At 42.5% G+C, this 22,503-nt stretch overlaps 1 protein-coding gene across 5 annotated transcripts in view; it reads right to left on the reverse strand.

Annotated features, from left to right (window-relative positions):
* Positions 1-1,723: 1,723 nt before the first annotated feature.
* Dhx35 (DEAH-box helicase 35) overlaps positions 1,724-22,503 on the reverse strand; it is an 81,750-nt gene continuing 60,970 nt past the window's right edge. The window contains exons 15-21 of one of the 5 annotated variants that reach the window (XM_019209948.2): positions 21,643-21,737; positions 19,954-20,031; positions 18,282-18,411; positions 15,200-15,281; positions 12,967-13,038; positions 10,711-10,822; positions 1,729-4,605 (exon numbers count right to left, since the gene is read on the reverse strand). In XM_019209948.2, coding sequence (XP_019065493.1) covers positions 4,561-4,605; positions 10,711-10,822; positions 12,967-13,038; positions 15,200-15,281; positions 18,282-18,411; positions 19,954-20,031; positions 21,643-21,737 — 614 coding nt within the window. In that variant the 3' untranslated portion in view covers positions 1,729-4,560. Of the gene's footprint in view, positions 4,606-10,710; positions 10,823-12,966; positions 13,039-15,199; positions 15,282-18,281; positions 18,412-19,953; positions 20,032-21,642; positions 21,738-22,503 lie in introns of those variants that run through there. The other 4 variants (XM_010640069.3, XM_010640070.3, XR_783461.2 and 1 more) reach the window with 4 other exon arrangements.

The following is a 22,503-nucleotide window of genomic DNA, read 5'->3' on the forward strand; positions in this document are numbered from 1 at the left end:
GAGCTGGGTCCAGACAAATCCCACGAACTACCAGCAGTCTGTCCACACACGTGGTGGGTTTCTCAGTGCGTTCACTTCTGCTGTGCCAGCCCTGCTGCTCTTGCCTTTGCTGTTGCTGTGACTGCCAGTGAAAACTAATGCCACCTTAGACGATGGAGAATAAATACGAATTGGGGCGGAGGTGTCACAAGATCACAAATCTGAGTAACACGTACTGATGGGACGTGTAAACATCAAGGCATCTCGTGCTGTTTGCTGGGTGCGTAGAAGTGGATCCTGCTGGGTTATGAGCCCAGAGGTGAGCAGCAGGCCCACCAAGGCCAACCACAACCTCCCACCCCACAGGGGCCACTGGTAACTATGTCAAAAATCTTGGGTAAGAAGAGATTCGTGTCCCAAAATCCAGGTCTCTCAGATAAACTCGGGGCTCCTTTCGCCCCTTCTTGTCTTGTTTAAACTTCTTTATCCCATTCCTCCATCACCCTCTTCACACCCCCTATCGGCAACATTCCTAATGTGATCTCCTCATTTCAATGCAGGTGGTGGTACCAGTGGCTCTCTGAGACAGCCGCACCGGCTATGGGCAGAGGACTCAGCATATCAGCCCACACTCCCACTTCTCACCTTTCCAATTTTGCTGACCTAATGAGTGGACTTCAGATTGTTGCTTCCGTTTCCTCTGGTGGGCTTGAGCATCTCCTCATTGTCTTGGTGACCTTGGGTCTGCTTCTATAAACTGCATACCCATGCTCTTGGCCCAAGTTTTCCCACTGGGGTTTTCTTTATTGTGAGTTTATAGGAGTTTGTCTACTCTCGACACTTAAACTTTGGTGTTACGCGTGGCAAATATCTTCTTGCAGCCCCTACACCTACAGGCATGGCTTTTGCCAACCATTAAAGTAAATTAAGCATAGTAAGAGAAAGTAAAGGAAGTTGAGAGAAGAGGTAAGATTTTAAGGTGAATTCAAAATTAATGTATTAAATGGAATAAAATACAAACCTGTAATACACTCTTGTACCTAAGAATTCAAAATAAAAGAAACAAGCAGCATGTAAAAAGACCAAGAAGTTAAAATTAAATACTTTTGAAAAATACTTTATCAAAATTCTTTTGAAAGAAGTATAAAAACATTATTTTTAAAACTTCATGAAAAAAGGAAAATGGTGTAGAAGCCAGAGGAGTAGAGATTAAAGGAGCAAAACACCACCAAAAGTAGAAACAAAAAACCAAGGAACAAGTAAGAGAATGCCCAGTGACAGTGGACACTGAGCAAGCCTAAGACCTTAGTTAAAAACAGAGGGGGAAAATGCAACCAAAAGGAAAAGGCTAAATTGAGAGCTGGCTGCTACGTCCCTACCAGCCAAGACCTGTTCTTGGGGTTCCTGGGGGTCCAAGCACAGAGGTCAACTGCAATGGTCAGGCGGCAGAACGCAGCCCAGGCTGCTTTTGGATCATCCCAGTTTCCACAGTAGGCTGAGGCCAGCAAAGCGCCTGACCAGGCCCTTTGCATTCTGTGCCACTCCCTATGCTGTGGCCAACAGTCAAGGCCTCAGGGCCTTACGCAGTAGCCAGTGCCAGTCCTTCACCTGGCTGTGGGGACTCCGGAGCCCTAACACTGTCCCCCGACCCACCTCCCCCACTCCTTTGTGCATCTCCCACTTCCCAGCCCCTTGCTTGCTTCCTGCCTTCAAGAAGTAGAGTCCACAAGAGGGAATGGAGCCCAGGGTAAATGCTGCACTGGGAATCATGCTGGCCCCACTTAGGCAGGAAAGGAGACGGCCTGTCTGAACAAGTTCATTACCACCCAAGGGTGCACATGGCAACTTCTGTAATTCACTCCAGGTGTCAGCACGTGAGCTTTGCTCGCTAGAGAAAGCAGTGACCCAGGGACCACGAGGCCTGCCCAGACCACCTTCCAGACCAACTCTAGCTTTTCACCTCAAGTGGCCAGCTGTCAAATGATTGGCTAGGTCCAGTTGCAATGACTCACTACAGGGGCTAAGATCAACAAACTTGAATTCTCCTAGTGAGATATAAAGGCAGGTAGTCTCCCCTGCTCCAGAAGTTCACTGGAAATTCATTGCTTGGCATTCAGATTTGTTCCCAGAGCAGCAATGCCTGGTGCTGACATTGCCAGCTGGCCCACATCCACACGGTTCCCAAGCTCGAGAATCTCATCAACCAAGGTTTGTTTTCATTTTTAATTGGGTGGCTGAAGTAGGACTGTTGGCATTGAATTTTTAAGAAGTGATGACCACCACCCAATTCACTACCGTGCTGCACCCAGTCTGCCGGCGTACTCTCCCTCCTCCCTCTCTTCCTGTCGGGCTCACTCCCTCCCTTCCTCCTCTTTCCCTCCCTCCTTCCTTTCTTCCCTTTCTTTCTGTGGTGCTAAAGATCAAACCAAGGCCTCATGCACGATAGGCAAGAACTTTACCACTGGTCCTTTTTTGAGACAGTGTCTTACTAAATTTGCCTCCAACTCATGATCCTCCGTCCTCAGCCTCCTGAGGCAGCTGTGCTCAGCTATGCCTCCAGTTTTTTGTGGACAGGCATCTCTACTCCTATTCCTGCACCATCCACACAGCTGACTGGACAGAGTGGCCACAGCTGTAGACCAAAGCAGGGGCTCCTCGTGACATCAATGTCTAATAGAGGGAATCCGTGTGCAGAAAAACTGCAGGGCCTGTGCAGGCTACACTCCAGAAATATATAAAGGCAGCCCCTGGCCATGGTCTCAGGACTTTTCTGACAGTGAGCATTCATCTCCACCCACACTTGTGCTGTAAAGTGACACAGATATAAAACTGGGAGGCCTGCCCTGGTGGAGGCTGCCCTCTGACAGGTGAGGAACAAAGAAAGCACTCATACATACTCAGGATCAGGCACTCAAAGATAAAGGCAGAGTGAAGGTGTGCTTCCGTCTGTCCCCTTCAGACCATCTGGCCTCCGGTTTTGGATTTCTGTTCTCAAACTTGAGGTTATGGATCCTGTAACTTCCCCCTTTCCCACTGCAATGCAACCTTTGAAAATAACAAGTTTCTGAGCCCACTACAGTACAATACAAACTGAAACCTGGCAAAAATTAGCACCTCTTTTGGTTTTCCTTTACATAATGTCCCAGTTTGTTTTAATAAGGTCTTGAGGGCATTTGGACACACAATTGTGCTTTATGGGTTTCTTGACACCATGTGGCACTGAAAGCTGCTGTACGTTACAACTTCAGTTTCCTTGGCTAATGTCAGGTCCTCATTTGGAACAAATGTTCATTTTAACAATTAAAATACAGACAATGTGGACCCGGGAGGCAGCTCAGCAGCAAAGCACCTGCCTGGCAAGTGCAAGGTCCTGAATCTGAGTCCTGGTACTAGGGGAAAAAAAACCAGACGATGATATCCATGGATGGGAGGGAATACATTTATCTTAGGTATAAAGGTTTACTATTATTAACAAGTTATCACTGATATTTACATGTTTATAAAGTGGAAATAAAAATGACATACAGGTTTGGTGCCAAAAATGGCACATCCAAACTAAAACCAGTACAAAAATAAATTTTCAAGCTACGTGTATTTAAAATAAATGTCACTGAAAGAGTGAGGGGAGGAATCCGCCTCGTCACGTGCTGAAATGTAATCATCACGGCAGCAAAGCAGCCCTGGGGCAAAGTAGTGCCTGCTGGAGGGGCTGCCTTGTGTTCTTTCGAGAATGCAGGCCAACAAACAAGACAAATACTGTGTACCAGAGTTATGTTCCTGAGCTACAGAAGTTTAGAGCATCTAAACTGCAGTGAATTCCTGCTAAGAAGGCGCCTGTGGGGACAGAGCGGAAGAGCTTTCACCAGTAGCTGTCACTCAGCTAGTGGCACCAGAACACGGCATCGTACTCGGAGAGAATGCTAAGTCCACCGGGGAAGGGCAGACCCTTGGAACCAGGTCAGTGTCCAATCCTTCCCGTGGGCCACCAGTCCCTCGAAAAGTCTACAGGCTACAGATAAGCAGGGACGGGGGCAGAGGACACAGAAGCTGCTTGGTTTGGGAGCCTTTGCGCCCGAAAGACATCACCCTTCATGATCTGGACAGAAATCTCCAGTGTTCCCAAGGCCTCCTTCCTTCAAAGATACATGCTGTGCGCGCCTGGCACCAGACAACACAGCCACGGCCACAGCAGGGAAAGCAAAGCCAGCCCGTACACCCTGTGTCTACCCCGCACTGTGCATCACGCGAGGTGGCTCTCAGAGAAGCTAACTCTCCTCGTCCTTCCTGGAGCTGGGCAGGCCTGTGCGCCTGTCGAACTGGCATGCTGAGCTGGTGAGCCAAGAGCACAGACCAGCCCACGCCCACTCTGCCTGGGGGCAGTGCAGGATGCCTGTCCATGCAGGCTCCTCTGGGATCCCAGCAAGGACTGCAAATACTGAGGAGAGCAGGAAGAAGGGAGCTGACGGGCGGGCTGCACCCAATCCAGGGCTTCTGCAGGTTCCACATGAGCTGTGCCAGCTTAGCCAGGGCAGCACGGAGCAGATGACACAAAGCAGTCCCAGCAGCCGCAGCTACACTTGCTCACTGGTCCTGGACCTTGGCCCTCTTGGCTTTCAGAGACAGGTGCTAGAAAAAAAAGAAAAAACACCATAGCTGAATGGACAAAGAAATCAAACTCCAACATAATTCCCACAGCAGTGACCAAATCAAGTCATTTATTTGATCCAGGCCCTGTCTAGAAATGCTACACCCTCAGAAAACACTCTGCAAGGGGAAAGCCCATGTGACGAGTACAGGTACAGGTCTTAGTGGGGCTGTCAGCAGCCCCAGGGCAACCTAGCACACTGAACCTGGCTACACAGGGCCCTGTGGCAGCTCCCAATAAGAGGTTTGCCTTTGAGACAGCTCCCCAGACCCCGGCCCACAGGCAGGGGCTGAGCTTGGGCAGGGATGACCTCAATGTTCCAAAAAGTTCCTGACAACCATCAAAAAGAGCACCCTCTCCTTAGAAACCAGGGAATCAGACTGTTTACCAAGTGTTTCAACATGGCAGGTGCCTATACTCAAGGACAGAGCTAAAGCCACAGCCCTGTCTGCTAAGGGCACACACTAGCTAGGAAGACAGAAAAAGGATACTTCCTAGTGACTCTTTTCCCAGAAATGACACTATCAATAAAAGTAACATATGAAGTTTACTAAGATTATCGTCATGGGTATCAGACAAGGCTAAGGAATGAAAATACATTTAAGGTAAAACCAGAGTGCTAGAAATCTTAAAATATGGATTTAAGGTGGGATATGTGGACCACCTTAATAAGGTGGCCCTCCACTAAACAAATACGGAATATCTGATATCCCATCAATAATCTTCCCACCTGCACCTGCTGTCTCAAACCCCATTTCCCAGCATACCCAACATGGCCACCCAACATCAAGCCCTGGCCCCATCACACAGAGAACTAGAGGTCCCAAAAGAAGCCACTGGAATTGGAGATGACTCAACAACAGGACCCTCATTTGAGACAGCAGCCAGAAGTGAGACTTTTTCTCCACTCACACCTGAGGAAGGACCAGTGAAGGTTCTAGCAAAGGCCAGGCTAGAACTGTTTGCCCTAGATAACAAGGGTACCTTTGAGAATAAGAAAAAATAGTTTAAGAATTAGAAAACGAATCTCTCATCAAGAATCCCTGTTCTTCTCCTGTCCATCTGTGGGTCTTGCTGAATTTCTGTGAATTGTCTCCTTTTGGTACTTCACCTGACAGGACCCTACAACTAATATTAGACACCCATAGCCTTAGTTTGAGAATGGGTAATGACACCATGCTGCCTGTGGGGCCATTTTTGGTCCTCATTTCTGGAAGGAATTTTTGTTTGGTTATAAACAAAACAGACTCTGAACCATTTCAGGCCTCTACAGAGTGAGAGCAACACTGAAAGACAAGAGATGGAAAGTGACCACTGGTGCCAGGAACAGAGCACAGCTGATCTGTGGGTGGTGCATGGTTTTAAGGCACTGAATTATGTTTAACAAAGAATATCTACCATATTTGGGCAGTCCCCAGAGGGCCTAGGAAAATCAATCTGCTTTGGACAAGTTAACAGTAGAAGTGTTGTTTTTGGATTAGTTAAGAAAGGGCAAAGTTTCCAATAAGGGTGGGGGACCCTCACTGCACAATGAGGTTGTTGGTTTCTAAAAGTCCCAGCCTGTCTAAAAATACTCAGATTGCAGTGGAGGTTATGGGGTGAAACCAGGCATTTAGAGAGAAGAGACAAATCCAAAAATTTGAGCTTGTCATTTCCTTCAAACTTCTGAAGATATTTGCTCTTTAACTTCATGCATTTAAGCTAAAGGAATTGCAATTTTGAGCTGAGAAGGGAAAATGACTCAGATTATAGGCTAATTCTGTTCTCCAAGAGCCTAAATGAATCCAAGACACTTCCAGGCTTATCCCTCTCTAACTGCTAGCATCCTATTATTTAATAGGCACATTTATACGTGCACCCTTCTCTACTTCTGGTTTGCATTTCTAATCACTTCTCTTATACTCCTGAAGTCTGCTGTTTTCCACTTAAAAGATTTTGAAGGAAAATATTTTCCTCTACTGGAGGTTTACTCTTGTCAACCCAATTGAATACAGACAACACACTGCACTTTCATCCATTTCTGCAGATCTGGTTTCAAGCAGAAATATCTAGAATGTATGGAGAACTATAAAGGGCTGGGCACAGTGTCACATGCCTATAATTCCAGCTATTTGGGAGGCTAAGCAGGAGGATCAAGTGATCAAACCCAGCCCAAGCATATTAGCAAGATTTTATGTCAAAAAGAAAAATTAAAAAAGGTGGAAGACACTGCTTAGTGAAGGAGCACTTGCCTAGCTGGCATCAGGCTCTGGATTCAATCTTCCGTACCATCAAGAAAGACAAAACAAAACAAATACTATATAAATTTGAACTGTCTTCTGTTTTTTTTGTTGTTGTTTTTTGTTTTTTGTTTTCTTTTTGGTACCAAGGATTGAACTCGGGTCCTTGCACTTGCAAGGCAGGCCACTGAACCGCTGAGCTAAATCCCCGGCCTGAACTGTCTTCTGTTTGACTGGATAATAATTCAATACTAGAAGATTGTAAAAAGACAATTCTCCTTAACAATACAGAGGACAGGGATGAGAAAACCCCTCCATTTACAGGGTCGCAAACTCAAAGGTGTCCAAGAGCCGAGCAAGTGAATAAACAAGTGAAGCAGGTCTGTGGCACATACAAAAGCAGCAGCCAGTCCCTGGCCCCTGCTTATGGCCACCAAGCAACTTGGACTTTGTGTGACTAGATTTAACATTTATTTCAAGAAAAGCCAGACATTCAATATTCAATTGAAAAAAAAAAAAAATCTCATTCCTACATTGCCCAGGCTGGTATACAGCTTCTGGGTTCAAGTGATCTCCCTACCTCAGCCACCCAAGGAATTCAGACTACAGACATGGACATGCTACCAAGACTGGATTAAATCTCCAAATTTTTAAATGCAGCAATCAATTCAAATTTTGGTTTGAAACAATGTGCAGTCCAGTTCTAGCACTGACAGAGTATCAGGTCTCAGAATTTCCCTTATGCTATACATAACAGTAAATCTAGACAAAATGTCTGATGTAACTTTTCTCAGGCATTGGAAAATAAACAGCACAGGGCTCTAACTCTAATGCTGTGTGTGTGTGTGTGTGTGTGTGTGTGTGTGAGTGTGTGCGCGCGCGCGCGCGCACACATGCACACATGTGTTGAAGCTTGAACCCAGGGCTTCATATATGCTAAGCACATGCTCTGCCACTGAGCTACACTCTCAGCAGGGACTATAATCTTCAAAACAGGAGACAAAGGTGAGCTTCAGGTTTATTCTGGATGTCTATGTAGGTCTCCAACCCCTGGCACGGGGAAATAAATTCTAAACACAGGAATCAGATGAGTGTTCAAGGCTGCTGTAACAGCTGGAATTTGCAGGACAGAGCATCAAAAAGAAGGCATGCCAAGGGCTGGGGATTTAGCTCTGTGGTTCTGCTGCCTTCCTCACAAGTGCAAGGTCCTGAGTTCAATCCCTGGTACAAAAAAAACAAAATGGAGGCACTCCAAAAGTTTATACAGGGGTATCCTGAAGCCTTTGGCTGAATTCCAAGCTGTACATGTGCAGGCCAAGAATTTAATGACAATGGCAGAGAACAGTATCAAGAAGCTAAAAGCCAAAATGGAGATTTTGGAAGTTTGTGCAGTGGTAGAGAAGATGGAACTTTGAACGGTTTGAGTACTGAGACCTTGCTTAGTATCCTAGGCATTTGACTGAGCCATTAAAAAAGCTGCATCAGATATATAGCTAAGACCTGCCCTATTAATGACTATGATCATGTCTCAGCAAAATCAAACTGAAGTGCCAGTAATATTAACTGATGTCCAGGAAAAAACTTCAACATTCTATATAAAGAAAACAAATCCAGACTCCGTAATATATAGCATCTATAGTATCTAGCATGCAACAAAAAATTACTACACAAGAGAAACAGCAAAATGTGATATATTCTTAGGAGAAAAATAGCCAAAAGACAAAATAGTGTGTATCAGAAATAACAACAGATGAATGAGTAGACAAGACTTTTGAACAGTTATTATAAATGTGTTCAAAGATTTAAAGATGGATATAATGAGTGAACACATGAAGGATTTAAACAGAATTTTTTAAAAACTGAAAAACAAAATGAAAGTGAAAGAATGGAAAAATACAATATATAAAATGAAAATTTCTCTAGAAGGACTTAGCATATTAGAAACTGCAGAACTGATCAATAAACTTGAAGATCGGGCAAGAGAAACTATCCTGACTGAAGCACAAGGGAAAAAAGATCAGCACCAAGACAAGAGACAAAGTGCTCTAATTCATATATAGATGGAATTCCAGGGGAGCTGGTAAAGAGATAATCGAGCACAAAAAGTATCTGAAGGAGTAACTGTCCCAAATATGATTTTAAACAACAGCTCAACAGTCCAATAAGCTCAGTGAACTCCAAGCTAGATAAACACAAAAACAAGCACCTCATACGTCATACTGCTCAAAAGGGAAGAAACTTTAAAACCAGCCACAGCAGCAGAGGAAACACATTAACATACAGAGGAATAACCATGAAAATGACTGCTGGCTTCTCGCAAACACTTCAAACCAGATGGCAATAGAACAAACTTTAAATACTAAAATGAAAAAACAAAAACAAAAACTCTTTCAAGCTAAAACTCTATAGAACAAAAATATCTTTCAAAAATGAAAATGAAGTAAAGACATTTTCAAGTAAATGAATGCTGAGAGAATATTTAACCAACAGGTGTGTACTGACAGATACACTGAAGGAAGTTCTTCAGGCTACAGGGAAAAGACACCGGTAAAAGGATGAAGAACAACAGAAATGACAGACATCTATCTGGGCAATGTGAAGCAACTTTGTTTTTCTTGCTTCTTCATCTCTTTAAAAAATAACTAATTGTTTAAAACAAAGATAGTAACAATGTATTATGGGGTTTAAACATATATAGAAATAAAATATAGGACAACAAAAGCACAAAGAATAAGATGGGGAAAATGAAGTATAGTACTATAGGTTTCTTATAAGCTAAATAGTGTAATACTAATTCAAGGTCAATTACAACAAGTTAAGGATGCATATGATAACCCCCAAAGAAAACACACACGAAAACCACCGAGACACACAAAAGGCCATTAGAAGAAATAATACTAAAAATATGATTAATTTGAAGTTGGCAGTAAAAAACGAAAAAAAATTACCCAAAGACTATATTAGAAAAATAAGAAAAAATAGTAAGGTAGTACGCTTAAATCTAACCATATTAATAATTACTCTGATTAACTACCCTAAACAATTAAAAACAGTATCAGCTGGGTTGATGGTGCACACCTATAATCCCAGCACTAAGGAAGCTGAAACAGCAAAATTGCAGCATGTCTGAAGCCAGCATGGGCTATGTAGTGAGTTCAAGACCAGCCGGAACAGCACAGTGATACCCTGTCTCAAAAATAAAAACAAAGACAAAAACAAAACAAATAGTGCAGACCAAAAAGACGGAATCTATGGACTATATTTTGCCAGAAAGTTTGTGACTAACTTTCCAACCTACTAAATAAACCTAACTATTCTTCAGTTAAAAATATTGTTAGGAGCACATTTAGCCCTTTCTGGGGCAATGAATGGAACATTTCTTGCAAAAGTAAAAGAGAAAACAAAACTATAAATGTGCTCTCCACTGCTCCCTACCCTGCTCATCCTGCACCTGGCCACCCCCAGGAGCCTGCACACTGGCTTGGCGTCACCCATCAATGAGCTTGTCTAATCTCCATGCCTGCTGCCAGGCTCTGTGAGGTGGTCCTTGTTACAGAACACCTGTGCCACTCCGAATGCAGGTCCCAAGGGTGAAGCAATTCTTTAGAAACAGCTTAATACAGCAAAAATGAGAAGTGCTGGAGACACTGTTACTGTTTTTTTTCTTTTTTCCTTATGGAGTTAGAGTAACTTATTTTTAGTTGTACTTCCCTGTGAAGTAAATGATCAAGTGCTTCCACACAGAATGTTTGGGGACATGGTAAGTGGGGGAGGGGACAACATATTTCAGCCATTAAATTGAACAAATGTATTTTAACAACAGGAAGCAGCTGCTAGCTGGCAGTTTGGGGAACAGTTCATTCCTACCGTTCCTTGTTGATAAAAGTGTGGAGCCAGCTCCAACAGCCAAGCAGATTCAATGGCAGTCACATCTCTCATGTAATACTTAGAGGTTTGTATAACTTCATTGTAAATGACCCTAGAACAAGAAAAAGGCATGTCTTAGGGTGTCAGATCACAGCTAGACGATGAGTCTCTTCCCCTAACCTTTAGCAGGCACAGACACATGCCAGGCCCTGTGCTGAGCACATGTATTTATGCTGCTCACTTAGCACCAGGACCTGACGGTGAGTCAGTGTGTCCATTTTACAGATGAGATGCCAAGTCCCACATGACTTCTAGGGCACCCAGTCGAACACAAAGAACCTTTCTAGATTCTTAGTTTCAAATTAAAGCAGAACTTAAGGACTTAACTGGAAAATGTTGAAACGGAGGCAAAGGCTTGCCTGATTCTGTTTTTGGTTTTGGTAACAGGGATCAAACTCAGGACCCTGTGCGCACCACTGAACTAAATCTCCAAAATGTGTTTGCCTGATTCTGAAAAGGGCTGGGAAATGACTGTAAGACCCAAAGGAACTCCTCAGAGTGATGAAAATATTGTTTATCTTAGTTGGAATGCAAGTTACACAGGTGTATACATTTGTCAAAACTGATCTTTGACTGTATATAAATTATACCATTATTTAAGGGAGGAAAAAGGAGGCTGAGGTAATACACAAGCAAAAAGCCAAGCATATAATTTCAAGTCCCCAGACTTAAGGAACACATATTAACAATGAGTTTTTTCTGAGCCATCTTAAAGATCGATTCAGGATGCCCCTCAGACCATGAAAACCCCAGAGCCAAACTGTAGTTATCTTTCAAACACCAGTGAATGAATCTCAGCTGATGAAGGGAGGAGGAGCTGCCCTCAGCACAGACTGGAGGGGAGGGCTGACTTAGCCACCTGAGAGGCATGGGTCTGTTCCCAGGGGTTGTACTGTACTTCCACCCTCCCGTTTGCCCTTCAGAGCTCCTTGGGAATAGAGCAGGAAAACAAAAAGCCTTTTCAAACGTAATCACCCCAAAGCCAGCAAACCCTTAGAGAAGAACTTATGTTTCACTCCCCTCTTCAACTTAACTCCCACACTTATGGCTATGAGAGGTAACAATTCCAAAACCAGAACTGACTCTGCATTTCCAGCAAATTTTCAGGTAATGCTGATGCTTGTCTGGAGACCACACTTGGAAAACCACTAGTTTAGGGTAGAAATTATCAACAACAGATCTTTTACCCTCTAATTTTATCTTCTTTGTCTTCCCTCCCTGTCTGCAGACACGACCATCCCTTCTCTGAAGGGCTCTCGCTCCATCTTCTAACTGGTAAAGGACCAGTTGTTATTGTCTTTAACATTTCTAATCCATTGTCAATCAATATTTTTTATAAAATACAAATGGTTTATAAAAATTTAAAAGGCACAAAATAAAATTCCTATATTAGTATTAAATTGAGCAGACATATTCAACCTGTCAAAACACTTCAAAAATGTCTAAATGTCTTCTCCCAACTTCTGCACTTATCTCTTCCTTCCCAGACAGTTTTGTCAGGAGCCACCCTCTGGGTAGCCTTCAACAGCCATACCATGATTCCCCAGTCCCCAAAGATATGAGGTTCCTTTACATTGCCACAGCTTCGCCCACCCTACTTCCTCAGTCCAAATGCCCATCAGGTCTTCTTTTGCCTGAAAAACTCTCGTCTGTACATCCAGGGAAAATGTTACCTTCTCCATGAAGCCAGCCCTGACTCTCTGGCACCTGAAGCGCCAACTGAGGCAAAGCCCCTCCACAGTACAGGAATCTGCCTAGGTCTGTTTATGCCGGGACTGTGGGCTTGACCCCAAACTACCTCTGCATAGCTGTGCTACACAGGTTTTAGCATGCAGTCAGTGGGTAAAAGTTGAGATTTGTTCAAAGGATGAATGTAGAGATACACACCACTATTTCCTTAAGGAGAATCTTTGATGGAGAAGACTCAGCATAATAACAAACCCAACAAACATGTACATAGCACCTGTACTCCAGGGCCTGGGCCAGACCTTGGAGACCCAGAGATGAAGAACAGGGCTGGGGATTTAGCTCAGTGGTGCAGGCAACCTGCCTCCCAAGTACAAGGTCCCGAGTTCAATCCCCAGTACCAAAAAAAAAAAAAGACAGAGAAATGAAGAATTAAATTGAAACAAGTCTCAGTTCAAATTGCCTTGGTTCCCAAGGCAGGCCTCAGGCCGAGGAGCAGGAGAGGCTTACCAGCGAGGTGGCTTCTCTGTGTACAGGACTGATGCCGGGTGAATGTGCAGCTCATGATCATCACGGATGGTCCTTAGGAGACAGAAGTTTGTCTGAAGCATGTTTTAAGTACCTACAGCAAAACTTTCCCACAGATTTTTTAAAAATATTATCCAAAACTGCACACAGACTTGATTTCACCTGAAAAAAATAATTCTCTCCATCTTTCCTGGACCTTACTAGACTCTTCCGGCTGCTACCACAGGTGTCATGAATAAATCATGAGAAAAAAAAAAAAAGAATATATCATGAGAAAGGAAGAGAAGAAAAGCAACATGTGAACACTCAAAACATTTAGGGATATAACATTCTGTCCTTGTTTATGTTTATCTTTTGCAAGTTCTCTTTCAAAACAATTACCTTCAGGACAGAAGTAGTACATGTGATTTCATCTACAACCTTTATAATTACATGAAGTTAAATACTAAGGTTAAAGACTATAAAGAAGGTAAGAACAGGTGAATAAGCAAGCTTAGTATTGGCTTGTGTGTTTCTCTGAAACAGCAATTTTCAATTTGAACTGAGACTTGTTTCAATTTAATTCAAAAACTGTTTACTGAGCATATAATTACCAATAAGATCAGATCACAAGAGAACACGAATAGACTAGGACGCTACTGCCCAAAGCAGTTATGGAGTATGTCTGTGGGCACGAGGGATCTGCTCAGAAGAAATGCTTCAAGGCCCAGGACCAAACTCATCACAAGAACCATAATAAAGCATCCAGGGGCTCTGGTTGTCCCACCTGAAGGTGGTGAGGTGACACTGAACTTTGCTTCAAAGCAACAAATGGCCTGGAGTCTCTTGCGTAACCTCTATTTTTTTGAGGACACTGGTGAAACAACTGTTAGAAGGCCCACTGAAATGGTTAATCAAAAAGAAAAACAAAATAACAAAAAAAGAAATAGTTAATCAGCACCTTTCAGGGGAACAGGGCAAGTCCCATGATAAATGAGGGGCATGAACTGGGGAGTAGCTCAGGCTTCACTTCCCATCTTGAAGGGTGCCTGAAACGCACATAGTTCAGGGGTGGGGGGCAGTGGCACAGGTGACAGGCAACAGAATCATGACAGTGATACACTAGACCTCTTGGCTAGAGTGACAAACAGATCAACTAGACAGAAATGTGCAGTGCTACAAAGTGCAAACAGCTGGCTACCAGGATACTGGATGAAGGCGATCTGCTGCCAAATTTGGAAAATTCTCATTGAACTCTGCGCCCTTTAACAGAAGCCATTGTCGTGGAACAAATCTCTTTGTTGCCTCAGACGAGACTCCAACACTTTCTGAGAGAGGGTTCAAAAAGAAAAACTAATGGTAAAACAATATATTGAGGATATCTTAAAACGAGCTGAAGAGAAACCCTTTTGATTGGTCACCTATTAAAGATAAGCTCCACACTTTAAACAAGTCACAGTGAAGTGATGAGAATCCAATGAGCCACAAGACAGAAGAGATAAATGAGAACAATTCAAGGAACAAGAATGACACAGCTTTGAAGAAAAGAAGGGTTTTTACTGTTTTGAATACAAAAAAAGGTATTACAAGCATTAATGAGCAGTGATTTTCTGCATCTAAAAAATGGGGCTAGAAGAAATAGGCAGCAGCCTGAAACAGGAAGCACAATCACCACACGAAGAAACATTTACCAAGCTCTGAACGCCACTGCAGCCATAACATACCAGTGACCTCAGTTCTGCGGCACTCTAAAGACATAACAAACTACCCAACAGTAAAAGCAACTTCTCTGGGAAACACTGTCGTTAATGGTTTCTTCTGGTGAAATTATTCCATTATTAGAAATGAGATATTACCAGCCTCCCGACAGATAACTGCCATCCTTCTAAAACAGTCATTTCAATATGTGGATGGGCCACTACTTAAGTAGTATTTAAGAACTATTTTCAGAGAGTTAAGATACTGCGCTTAAAGATATATAGAAATGTCAACTCAGTTTTAGATGGAGGCATGATATGAATGAAAAATAATTAATTTCTCTACTATCTCTGCACATCAACTTTCTGTGGGGTTTGGGTCATTTTAAAGATTTCTCTTTTAATAAATAACTTTAGCCGCGGATTTGCCTCAGTGGTTCTGCCACCTGCCTTGCAAGTGCAAGGGCCTGAGTTCAATCCCCAGTACCAAAAAAAAAAAAAAAAAAAAATACAAATAACTTAATAAAGTATTTTGTTACCTATAAGCTCCAGTAGAATGAAACCTTGCTGCATTTGCAAAGAATCCAGAGACAATGCACCTCAGGACTGGATCTGGATCACCTGCACAAGGCAGAAAACAGTGATGGATGAAATGTTGGCATGCCCCACGCTCACACAGTATGGCCTGTGCTGAGATTCACAGGACCCAGGCCTTGCCCCACTCCTGGCTGTTTCAAGCCACCTCAAAACTAGCTGCTGAGCCAGCCCACTGCTGCACTGCCCCATGCTGGATGCCTGCCCCAGGTCACTTGGGGAAGTCCCCAATTCCATCAGGGTTGCCAAGGACAGCAGTATTGGCTCTAACTTGGGGATCCTCCAACCCCCAACACCACAGATGACTGGAACAAGGCTGGGTACCAGGACCTAAAACAACTACTCCACAGGCTGGAGGAGACTTCAGAACTCCTTAAGAGAGCACCCTGTGGAAATGATGTTCTCTGCATGAGACCCAAGTTGGAATATTATACTTCATTATTTCTGTGGTTATAAGATACAGTGCACAATTCTTTGATATTGGCAAACTTTCCATTTCAATTGGTGCTTCTATTGCTACAGTAAACATTTCATGGATAAAAGCTTCTCCATTTATTATGATGTCCATAAGATAAATTCTAAGTTATTGTACAAAAATTATTTTTATGGCTTATATCATTCAATTCTAAGACCTTTTTATTTTCTTATACTTACACTGAAATCAGGATAGCATTTTATAATTATAGTAGCATTTTTTTTCTTACTGATACCTAAAATAATGATAGTATCTTAGATCCAATGAAATATAGTATGTTGGCAAACAGATTCCCTAAAGATGTTACAATTTACAAAGCCATCAATACATCAAAGTGTCAGCTTCATTGTACTTTTTTGGCAAAGACTTACCTTCTTTTATTTTATATTTGATTACTATTAGTATGTAAGTGTATCTTCTTTTGTGAATTTTATCAACTTGGACATTAGTGCTTTGTTCTAAATAGGGTAAATAAAATCATTCTATAATAAAGTTCTGATTCTTATCTCATGACTGCTAAATATATCGTCCACTATTCACTTTCTAGATGCTTTAACTTTGCACATAATTTATTTAGTTTCTATGATTTTCTTTATTATTCCCAAGCAGAGAAGTGATTTATCTCTAATCTACATCTTTAACCATCATCTGATCCAAGATTCAGTCCTTTTTTCCTATTGCCCTAAGAAACTTTCATGTACAACATTTATTCTTCTTGAGGGCAGTATCACCTCCAAAAGATGAAAACTGGTCTTTGGGAGTGAGGGTAGGGAGGCTTCTTACATATTACAGTGGCTTGTGGCCCTCCAAAGCTCAACTCTCCTTTACAAAGTCTTCCTCCTGAGCACTGAATTCCTTGGTAAGAAGAATTTAATCTATTTTTATCTTAAGTAACAGGTTCAGATACATGGATACAGAAACAAGGCTGCAATCATTCTGCGAAGTGACAGGGCCCCCTCCAATAAGCTGCCCCTTGTAAGCGTCCTGCTTCTATCGAAAACACCAACATGGCCCAATAACCGAGGTTTCTATCTTTCCTTTCCTGTCAGCATCTAATACACTTCTTATTCCAAGAACTTATTCTGAAAGCCATCCTTGTCCAGCACTGTTTTCTACTTCCACAGGCCCTCAATGATTGATAGGACTTTAACCACCCCTCAAGGCCAGCTCCATGGGGTTGTCTCTTCCTGCACTGCTGCTATACTTGCCACTGTATAACTGCTGAAATGTCTACTATTTTAAATTATAAGAGGACTGGTAATCTTATAGTTGGTCTATCTGTAATGAATCTCTCCCATTGCGGCACTATGCCCCAAGAGTAACCAGGTCTTGGCCACTTTCTAATCTCTTGTTCTTGTTCTTAGCACAAAGGCAGTAATAAGGCTCTGAAATAAAAGTTCCCAGCTTCAAGTTCTGACTCCTCCATATATTTCCTGTGTGACCTCTGGCCACTTACTCTTTGCCCCTTAGCTTCATTAGTTTTACCTCTAAAATGAAGATAACAGCAGCACATATTTTGCACATTTGTTTTGAGTCTGAATGAATTAAGAGGAAAACACTCAGAACACTGTCTGCCCTATCAGAAGCACTCAAGAAATGTTAACAAGTACCAGTGGGGTTGAGAATGCAACTGGGTACCTGGCACACAGTAGGCATTCAAGACAACTGACTGTCAAATGCATGAGCATATGGGGCACTTCTCCAAAGTGTGGGCTTCTGGGCTGCATCATGGTGGTCTCTGCTGACCACCAGCCATAGCATCCTAAACTTAAATTAACTCCTCCCTAGGACTTTCTGACTCCTCTGTAAAGCAAAGATGTTGGCCAAATGTGATAGTATATGCCTGTAATCCCAGTACTCAGGAGGTTGAGACAGGAGAAGTTCGAGGCCAGCCTGGGCTACATAGTGAGTTCAAGGCCAATATGAACTACATAGTGAGACCTTGTCTCAAAAAAATAAAAAAGATAAAGTAAGGATACTGTCACAGACACCTGCCACAGTGGGAGATAAACCAAGAGAACAGCTGTAGAATTCTGAGCACAGTGTAACTTACATATCCTCAATCTATAGCCATCACTGTCATTGTTAGAGGCCAGAGACTACATCTTATATGTCCTATGCAACCTTATCCTTAGTGACTGGCTAGGCTACACACATGTGCTTGCTTTAATAATACTGGCATCAAAAAAGAAAAGGTAATTTGTATATAATAGCCATATATTCCAACCACTTAAAAGTAATTCTTCTTGCAATGGCTACATGGTCATATTAATTGCATGCTGCACAATCATGTGAACATTAATGATTCTTAAGCACTGTCATAAGCTTTATTCTTTTTAAGGATAGCCCTGAGAAACACAAATGAACCTCCTAGAGAAAAATATACAACTTAATATTCAGCTTTTCATTCAGATAGGTAATTCAAAAGTGAAACCTGGTGTAGGGACAGAGCACATTGTATAGCTTCACACCAACCCAGCATGAGAACATTAAGAACGCAACCAAGTCAAGCAAAGAAAGGTTAGTCATAGACAGAGATAGTTTATTCTCACCTTCGCTAGACTTTTTGGGCACCTGAAACTTCACAAGCAGCTTTTTCAACTGTTCTCTCACGGTTGCAGCTCTGACAAGACCCTTGTAATTCAGGAAATGTTCCTGACACCACTGGGAGTTTTTATTGTGCTACAGAACAACCCAGACAGGAGAATTAGAGGAGCACGGGAAATGATACAATTAGGGAAATACCATGAAGACAATTATGTTCCCTTCCCCTGCTTCCTTGTTCAATGAGACAAGGGCTTCAGATTATAACTGGCCTTATTTTGGCCCCATCTCTCAAAAAACATGTCAGCAACCACACTCACATGAGATGCTTCTGCAACCTCAGCCAACACACTAAGGAGCAAAGGAGACCCGAGGGATAAGCAGAGCTATTTGCAACCTCAAACATATATATGAGAAATGAATGATCAGAAAGGGCCACATCTCTGTGGTTCTTCATAAATCTCCTTTGGCAAGCTTCAGTTTATAACTTTATCACTAGATAAGCAATGCCACTTGCCAATGCAAAAGTAAGCTGCAAATTATTATTTGTCCCCAAAGTATGATTTTTATTTCAACAGTGCTTAATTTTATTTGACATGCTTAAGTATGGCCATTGTCTTGGATTTAATTTTTGCTCTGGGAATATACCTCTAAAATTATATTCTAAGCCAGAGTGGAAAGTGTTTTAAGTGTTAAAAAAGAAAATGTAATTCACAGAGGATTTTTCCCAGAAGGCAATTACAGAACAATACAAAGTAGACCTGCATCAACATTCTATTGCTAGGAAAAATTTCAGATTAGAAATGGTATTTATTTGCCAGGTGTGGTGGCACACGCCTGTAATCCCAGCATTCAGGAGGCTGAGGCAGGAAGAATGCTGTGAGTTCGAGACCAGCCTGGGCTACACAGTGAGTTCCAGGTCAGTCTCAACTACATAGTGAGACCCTGTCTCAAAAAAAAAAAGAAAAAAAGAAAAAGAAATGGTATTTATTTATTTACTTATTTATGGTACCAGGGATCGAACTCCTCCCTAAGTACCTTGCACTTGCAAGGTAGGCAGTGGCACCACTGAGCTACATCCTGGCAGTATGTTGTATTTTAACGGATTTAACCGTAAGTCACAATATATATATATAAGCTTTAGCTTATTCTATTTAACAATTTTTAGTGACAACTTCAAGCAGTATTATTTGCTATTAGATTTCCAGAATATTATGAATAAAAAGTTAAAATTGACTATGACTAAACAAGGGTAGGCTATGTAGATGTGGCCAGACATATTCTCATGGAAGCTGAGACACCTCTAAAGTTCAACTCAAAATTATAAAGTGTCCTCATCCTTGTTCATCTGACAGAAAATATAACACAATTTCCTATTCAAATATCACTTTTCTGTCTAAAACCTGGCAGATGGGAAGACACTGGGAAACCAAGGCCTTACCTTGCCTCTACTGAGTCATGGGACTAGGCAAGAAAAATCGACAAATGATTCCTGTGCTCCCTCTGGCAATATTGTAACAGAAACTCAGCAGGACACTCAACCCACTGGGAAGAAATCTAACAGGAAAATTAAGGTGTCTCTTGTCCTTCCTTTGTCTACTAACTTCCGGTATTCTCATTTCTAAATCACCCCAAGTGGGTAGGTGTGGGAGGGTCCCTTTGAATGGTAGCTGTGCTTACTTTAATAAATGCCTCATACACATTGAGCATGGTGAGGTGATCACCCTCCTCCACAGCAAATTTTCGGTGCATTCGGATCTGGAAAGAATAAAGTATCCATTAGAAACTGATCCCCAGGAGCCTGGGAGTGACACTGCAGAACAAACAGCACACGGCTATGGATTCAGAGAGGCCTAGTTCATACCACCCGGGCTGCACCATATCCTGAGAGCCCTGGGATTGCTTACCTGACCCTTCTTGGCCTCAACTTTCTTATCTGTAAAATCAGGAAATTAAACCTCTAAATGAGATTGCTATGGATTAAGATAATTTACTGTAAAGTTCCTGGCACAGAAATTTGATAAATGTTAGTGTTCTTACATCTCTCCTCCCAGTCCCCAGCACAGTGTAGGCTCCAAGGAGGGCAAGAGGTATGCTGTCCAGCACACGGTAAGCACTCTGTATTCCTAGGTTGCCTACCAGCTGCACAATCCTCTCAGACCCCATCTTTGAATTCTTTCCTGAAATAGGCTATTTGTTCACATGAATCAAGGAGCAGCAAGCACACAAACTTCAGAATTTTACCCTTGAACTAATGTCATATAATCAATCAAGCTGTCTTCCTTCCTTCCTTCTTTCATCCCTCCCTCCCTCCTATCCTCTCATTCAGTATTTCTTTTTTAAACCAAGAACCTAATATACATAGGTACTGTTATACTCACACTTGGGATATAACACTGAATAAAAGACTGGTGGGAGGAAGATAACAAAGTAAAACATGTAGGCTATTATATAATAAGAAGCATAAAGCAGAGAATGAACATAGGAAGTGAAGAGGTGCTACCGTTTCAGACAAAGGGGAAAGAACTTCAGTTTTCTCCTTGCTAAAGTTTGAGTGTTCCCGTCCTGAACGATGACTGTAAAAAGGTTAATCAAGGGACAAATGAAAAACCTGAGAAATGACATACAAGAAACTCCGTCACCTACAAACATACTGGTATACGCTGGGAGATGCCCAAAGTCTGTGAAAGAGGCAGTCTTCCTTTTGCACAACCCGGTCACCCTCCCTGCACAAAGCTGCTGCTCTCTGCAAACAGCTGAGTCTGAGCCCACCTGCGCCCACTTCCATCAGTATCCTCCCCGTCACAGGCTCTTCAGTACCCTAAACATATCCTCCAGTCTTTCTCACCTTCACTTTCTGTCAGCACCTCTGCCTGTGCTTCAGGCGCCCTCCTGGCAGCTCAATTTCAGCTCCTAATGTCCCCATCTGCAACACACTATGATGCAGTGTGGTGCTTACAATCAGCACGCTCTGCCCAGGCACTGACTCCTTATGTTACTAATGTGTCCACCATTGGAGTTCTCTGATGGAAAACTGAAAGTCGGCAGTACAGTGGTTAAAGTTTGGGACCCTGGTCTTGAAAGCCCACTCTGCTGACTGCAGTTGTGTAATCATCAATGAGTTGAGTTACTGTGGGCTTCCATCTCTAAAATATAACATTAACTACCTTCAAGGTTTTTTATGGTGAAGATAAAACAAAATTGTGCATGTGAAGTGCTTAGCACCATGTCAGACACAAAGAAAACACTCAAATGTGAACCAGTATTATTTGCACAGCTGTCTTCAGCAGCTTCTGGGTGAGTTCTAACAAGGAATACCCTCAGTGAAAGAGAATACCATGAACAGCTTGGGGAGTAAGTTGAACTTACTGCCTGAGACTTCTGGTTTGAAGGGATCACAAAGATATTCTGGATCTGCATCATGGCTGCAATGCTTAGAATTTCCTGAGAACAGCCGAAATTTCCTGTAAAGTATAAAAGCATGTTTGACTGCAAACATACAACATGTCAACGAGGAGAAAAAGACATTTTCCTTGTTCCATACCGTAAAATAAAGACCACATTTTTAAAGATAGTGTAACTTTTAAGGTCTCTGCTATATGCATAGAATAATTCACACTCTCAAATGGAAGGTCCCATATGTAGCTCAGCCTTGAAGGACTCAAAAAAGCTCCTATCCTACTCTTCAGCTGAGGGCACTCATCATCAACCAAGGTGGGGTCCAGACTGCCCAAGGGCAGATCAGTGCCACACCTGCTCCCTCCTCGAGTGTGGACAACTAGAATCCCCGTAGTAAAACTGGGAGAAAATAGGTGATGGGAATGTGTGGGTTATGTCCCTCATGCTGTTTCTCTGCCCTTGGCCCTTCTGAGTGGGCTTCTAAAAGTGTTTATCTCTCCCAGAAAGACCAAGGCTGAAGTAGATGAGAACAGCACTCAATGTGTTTTTCCCAGTAGCAACTGGGAGCAGAATCTGCAATAACCAGCCTCTGAAGGTGCTGGACAAGGCAAACCGCACTGCCCACCTCCCCTCTCCACAGCCTCCTGCCTCATATAATGCAATATAGTCCACCAACCCAAAGCTTAGAATCTGCTTTTCATTGAAAGGCTAAGGGCATTTGGCTGTTCTAAAACACAGCTGTAGCTAACTTTCACCACGCTAGTTCTGAAACACACCTTCATAAATTGTCAGCTAACATATAAAAGTCAGACAAAAGTGAGAAAAACATTA

This window comes from Fukomys damarensis, unplaced genomic scaffold (genome assembly GCF_012274545.1).
Source record: "Fukomys damarensis isolate Sample0158 unplaced genomic scaffold, DMR_v1.0_HiC HiC_scaffold_22, whole genome shotgun sequence".
Lineage (NCBI taxonomy): Eukaryota > Metazoa > Chordata > Mammalia > Rodentia > Bathyergidae > Fukomys > Fukomys damarensis.